At 34.7% G+C, this 6,090-nt stretch overlaps 1 protein-coding gene across 1 annotated transcript; it reads left to right on the forward strand.

Moving 5' to 3' along the window:
* Positions 1-718: 718 nt before the first annotated feature.
* LOC135949152 (uncharacterized) lies at positions 719-2,432 on the forward strand. Its single transcript, XM_065498617.1, has 3 exons — positions 719-759; positions 837-2,222; positions 2,259-2,432. The coding sequence occupies exons 1-3, from the start codon at positions 757-759 to the stop codon at positions 2,400-2,402; spliced, it is 1,533 nt and encodes a 510-aa protein (XP_065354689.1). The 5' UTR covers positions 719-756; the 3' UTR covers positions 2,403-2,432.
* Positions 2,433-6,090: the final 3,658 nt, after the last annotated feature.

The raw sequence follows: 6,090 nt of genomic DNA on the forward strand, positions 1-6,090 counted from the left end.
TATTATCGTTTTCATACAAGTCTTCCGGTCTACAAACAACACAATTCATTTGTCAAACACATTGCACACATTCAAAAATACACCTTCATACACATACACACACACACACATACATACAAACGTACTCGCAATACAATTCCGAATTCGGTGCGTTATTAATCAGTTGATGGGTTTGATTTAATTTAATTTCAAATGATTATTTTTAAGCTATTGGCTTTAAAAATGTAAACAAATATCACACCTCTTAACATATTAATATTAAAAATAACTAAATCGGATTCAAAATGCATAAATAAGCCTGTAGGTATGTAGTAGGTACTGGTCTCTTCTCGGTATTTTTAACTTTCGGATCATTTGATTAATTATTCTACGTATGTACATACATGAATACATTATCGTAATGACATTTAAATAAAATCACAGACAGAGTGGCTACTCTAATGTCGGAACGGCAAAGCAAAATTAAATAATAAGAAGCTGCATCTATCTGTGTGTGCATTTGTCTCGAAACTGAAACTGAAACGAAAAAGTTTCAAAAGAAAACAAAAATGAAAGTGTTTGTCATCTTCTTATTGATAAATGTGATAAAACTAGCTAAACCTGCATTTGGCATAATATGGATGTATCTGCTTGCGTTTATGCTTTCAATAGAAACGTAATAAGAAATCTAGTATAAATACTGCAATTGTAGCATCATCAGAACTATAGATCTTCTGACTTTCGGTTCTGACTCTTATAATCAGAACTAACGAAATAATGGTAATTAGTAGAACAATATCAGCAAGACTCCTTTTGCATTTACCACTCAATGTTTAAATTTTCGTATTTTATTGTAGAAATTTTTACTCATCACTGCCACTTTGTTGGCCACCACATGGGCCCAGTCACTGACCAGTGAATATTTGCCTCCCGTGGAGGAGTACTCGGGTGCTTCCAGCAATGCTGTGGAGACCAATTTTTTGGAAAATGAACCCGCACATTCATTAGCTGATGATGGCTACCGCTACAAAACTGTGAAACGTTTCCGTTTGCGTCATCGTCGTGATGTAAGTGAATTGTCCAATAGCTATTTGCCACCTCATGCTGCCTCTGCTCCTGCTCCTGTATACTCAGCTCCAGTTGAAACCGCTCCAGCTCCAGTGTACTCTGCTCCAGCTGCCACCGAAACATACGAAGTTGAAGCTTCTGAACCAGCCCCCGCACATTCTTTCGATAACGATGGCTACCGCTACAAATCTGTTAAACGTTATCGTCTCCGTCGTCGTCGTGATGTAAGCGAATTGTCCAACAGTTATTTGCCTCCTCATGCTGCATCTGCTCCAGCTCCTGTATACTCAGCTCCAGTTGAAACCGCTCCAGCACCTGTGTACTCTGCTCCAGCTGCCACCGAAACATACGAAGTTGAAGCTTCTGAACCAGCCCCCGCACATTCTTTCGATAACGATGGCTACCGCTACAAATCTGTTAAACGTTATCGTCTCCGTCGTCGTCGTGATGTAAACGAATTGTCCAACAGCTACTTGCCTCCTCATGCTGCTTCCGCTCCAGTTGGTGTGTACTCTGCTGCTGCTGAAACTGCTCCAGCTCCAGTGTACTCTGCTCCTGCTACTACCGAATCCTACGAAGTTGATGCTTCTGAACCAATTGCCGCTCATTCCTTCGGTAATGATGGTTACCGCTACAAATCTGTTAAACGTTATCGTCTCCGTCGTCGTCGTGATGTAAGCGAATTGTCCAACAGCTACTTGCCTCCTCATGCTGCATCTGCTCCAGCTCCTGCATATTCAGCTCCAGTTGAAACCGCTCCAGCACCTGTGTACTCTGCTCCTGCTGCTACCGAATCCTATGAAGTTGAAGCTTCTGAACCAATTGCCGCTCATTCCTTCGATAACGATGGCTACCGCTACAAATCTGTTAAACGTTATCGTCTCCGCCGTCGTCGTGATGTAAACGAATTGTCCAACAGTTACTTGCCTCCTCATGCTGCATCTGCATCTGCTCAAGCACCTGCATACTCAGCTCCAGTCGAAACCGCCCCAGCTCCTGTGTACTCTGCTCCAGCTGCCACTGAAACATACGAAGTTGAAGCTTCTGAACCAGCTCCCGCTCACTCCTTTGGTAATGATGGTTACCGCTACAAATCTGTTAAACGTTACCGTCTCCGTCGTCGTCGTGATGTAAGCGAATTGTCCAACAGCTACTTGCCTCCTCATGCTGCTTCTACTCCAGTTGGTGTATACTCTGCTATAGCTGAAACCGCTCCAGCTCCTGTGTACTCCGCCCCAGCTGCCACTGAATCCTATGAAGTTGAGGCTTCCGAACCAGTTGCAGCCCATACCTTCGGTGATGATGGTTACCGATACAAAACTGTTAAACGTTACCGCCTTCGTCGTCGCTACTAAGCAGTACAGTACAGTACAAATTCCTATATCACAAATGGCTACATAATGTATTATAATGATTTAAATAAATGATTCGAATTGAAGATATTATACACGTATACGAGTTTATTTGACTTTAATTATACAGTAATGCAAAAGTGAAAATATGCAGGGGTTCTCATATAGCGATTCTGTTTTATTGCAGTCCTTAGAGTTCACAAATATTTATAGTTATTCTCTATCGCTTTGTTTGGTATTGTTTTTAGCGAAATAACGGTAATCTTAAAGTTACAACTTCACAACATCATAAGTATGTTAGAAACTGATTTTAAATGGTTTCTTCTGTTTGAAATATTAGTTTTACCTTTTAAAATCGATTGGAAAAGGACTGAGTTACGGTAGTTTAAAGTCAGGATACTGACAGCAATGTTATTTATTAAAAAAAAAAACAAGCAAGAGTACTATATTCGGCCGTACCGAATCTTTAATACCCTCCACCTAAATATGATGGTATAACAACTGAAATAATATAACAATTGTTAGTAAGACTAGTTTACGCAGATCTAATTCAGCAATTTATAATTGAAATTCCTATTAGAACGTATGAAATTTAACAATTTATATATTTAATAATAAGTTAATACGTTTGGATCAATATTTTTCCTTTTTAACCTCAAGTGAAGATTCTTCACTGAAGAAACAGATTATAAAAAGGGGTATACAAATATATTTAGACCAATTTCAAGATATTGTGTTGTGGGACTTATATGGAAGATATGGCCTATTATGAGCCGATTGTCATAAAATATTTGAACGTGATTTTTATGTATTTATATGGGAACTGTTGCCAAATATGGACCGATATTCACAAAATTCAGTAGTATGATTTTAAAAATTACTGACCTGTGTACTATTTTGGTTCAATATATGGAAGCTATGACCTATTATGGGCCTAAGTATTTGAGGGCCATTTTTGTAGAATTTCATACAAACAACGCTATTAACAAGAGTGGACTTTATATTGGAGCTATGACGAATTATGGACCAATATTTAAAAAATCTTGTAGTACGATTCTTGGATACAAATTACTGATCGGTGTAAAATTTTTCGTTCATTATTTTTACGATAATTTACACCAATCAAACTCAAAAAATTTAGAAAAGCAAAAAAAAAAAATTAAATTTTACAATCAATTTCAAAACTTATTTTTTGAAGTTGTAACTTTAAGAATATCGTTAGCATTTGCTAATAAAATATGTAATAACGAAATTATCGAAAAAAAAAATTATAAATAAATATGAGAACCCCTTCATATTTTTGGTGTAGCATATTGTTATTAAACCAATCAAATTGTATTAAAAAATATTTCAAAATATTTATGTAGATAAGTACAATTATTTACGAAGTATTATCCGTCTTATTAACCTTCTAAATTAAAAATAAAAACGTGGTTATTTTTTCAAAACTTATTGGAAACAAATTATTTGAAATCATGAAAATCATAACAATATGGGTTAATATTATAATCGCCGCAAACGATCCCCAGAAACACGAACGTGACTACGAAATTATTGAACTAGAAAATAGTACATAGTTCCAAATGTTTTCATATAACTATTGTTTTTCGTGAGTGATTTTTGGAACTACGCCTTATATGGGAGTTATGATCATTGACCAACGTTTTTAAGTGTGGGCAACGACAGCCGACAGACGTTGTCCTGTCCAAGTTATAAAATGCTTGTGTTCGAATTGTGAATTATTGAATGATAATTTTTATTAATATAGGACATAGAATAAAATATACATAGAAGCGCTACTGAGAGACAAAGATCCTAAGTTTGTTGTCAAAAACCTAAAGCAACGTTACACGGTTGTCATATTCTTACAATATTGTCAGAAAAGGTTCAATAAATGGTTACCACCCATTGTTTGAACATAAGTTCTCATGATTGTGTTAATCATTTTCTGAGCATATTCCTGACAATCTGACAACTGTGTGTACGTAGCTTAAGCCTAGCACAAACAGAATACATGTAAATCAATGTACATATTTTGCGTATTTACATAAGTAATCGAATTTTGGTCTGACAAATAAGTGATCACAGATCGAGCTCCTTTTCTTGATTAAATCCTTATTGGCCAAGTTATTAGCGAATTTAGATATTAGGAGTCTTTATATAAAAAATCGATTTTTGGTCAGAAATGTGAGTGATCACAGATCGAGCTCCTTTTCTTGTTTAAACGCTTATTGGCCAAGTTATTAGCGAATTTAGATATTTTGAGTTTTTATATCAAAAATCGATTTTTGGTCAGAAATGTGAGTGATCACAGATCGAGCTCCTTTTCTTGTTTAAAAACTTATTGGCCAAGTTATTAGCGAATTTAGATATTTTGAGTTTTTATATAAACAATAAATTTTTGGTCAGATATATGAGTGATCACAGATCGAGCTGCTTTTCTTGATTAAACGCTTATTGGCCAAGTTATTAGCGAATTTAGATATTTTGTGTCTTTATATAAAAAAAATCGATTTTTGTTCAGAAATACGAGTGATCACAGATCGAGTTGCTTTTCTTGATTAAACGCCTATTGGCCAAGTTATTAGCGAATTTAGATATTTTGAGTTTTTATATAAAAAATCAATTTTTGTTAAGAAATACGAGTGATCACAGACCGAGCTGCTTTTCTTGATTAAACGCTTATTGGCCAAGTTATTAGCGAATTTAGATATTTTGAGTTTTTATATAAATAACAGATTTTTGGTCAGTAATATGAGTGATCACAGATCGAGCTGCTTTTCTTGATTAAACGCTTATTGGCCAAGTTATTAGGGAATTTTGAGATTCTGAGTTTTTATATAAAAAATCGATTTTTGGTCAAAAATATGAGTGATCACAGATCGAGCTGCTTTTCTTGATTAAACGCTTATTGGCCAAGTTATTAGCGAATTTAGATATTTTTAGTTTTTATATAAAAATCGAATTTTGGTCAAAAATATGAGTAACACAGCTCGATTAGCTTTTCTTGATTACACGCTTATGGCCAAGTTATTAGCGAATTTTGAGTTCTGAGTTTTTATATAAAAAATCGATTTTTGGTCAGAAATATGAGTGATCACAGATCGAGCTCCTTTTCTTGTTCAAATGATTAATGGCCAAGTTATTAGCGAATTTAGATATTTTGAGTTTTTATATAAATAATAGATTTTTGGTCAGTAATATGAGTGATCACAGATCGAGCTGCTTTTCGTGATTAAACGCTTATTGGGCAAGTTATTAGCGAATTTAGATATTTTGAGTTTTTATATAAAAAATCGATTTTTGGTCAGAAATATGAGTGATCACAGATCGAGCTGCTTTTCTTGATTAAACGCTTATTGGCCAAGTTATTAGCGAATTAAGATATTTTGAGTTTTTATATAAAAAATCGATTTTTGGTTAGAAATATGAGTGATCACAGATCGAGCTCCTTTTCTTGATTAAACGCTTATTGGCCAAGTTATTAGCGAATTTAGATATTTTGAGTTTTTATATAAAAAATCAATTTTTGTTAAGAAATATGAGTGATCACTGATCGAGCTGCTTTTCTTGATTAAACGCTTATTGGCCAAGTTATTAGCGAATTTAGAATTTTTGAGTTTTTATATAAAAAATCGATTTTTGGTCAGAAATATGAGTGATCACAGATCGAGCTGCTTTTCTTGATTAA

This window comes from Calliphora vicina, chromosome 1 (assembly GCF_958450345.1).
Source record: "Calliphora vicina chromosome 1, idCalVici1.1, whole genome shotgun sequence".
Classification (NCBI taxonomy): domain Eukaryota; kingdom Metazoa; phylum Arthropoda; class Insecta; order Diptera; family Calliphoridae; genus Calliphora; species Calliphora vicina.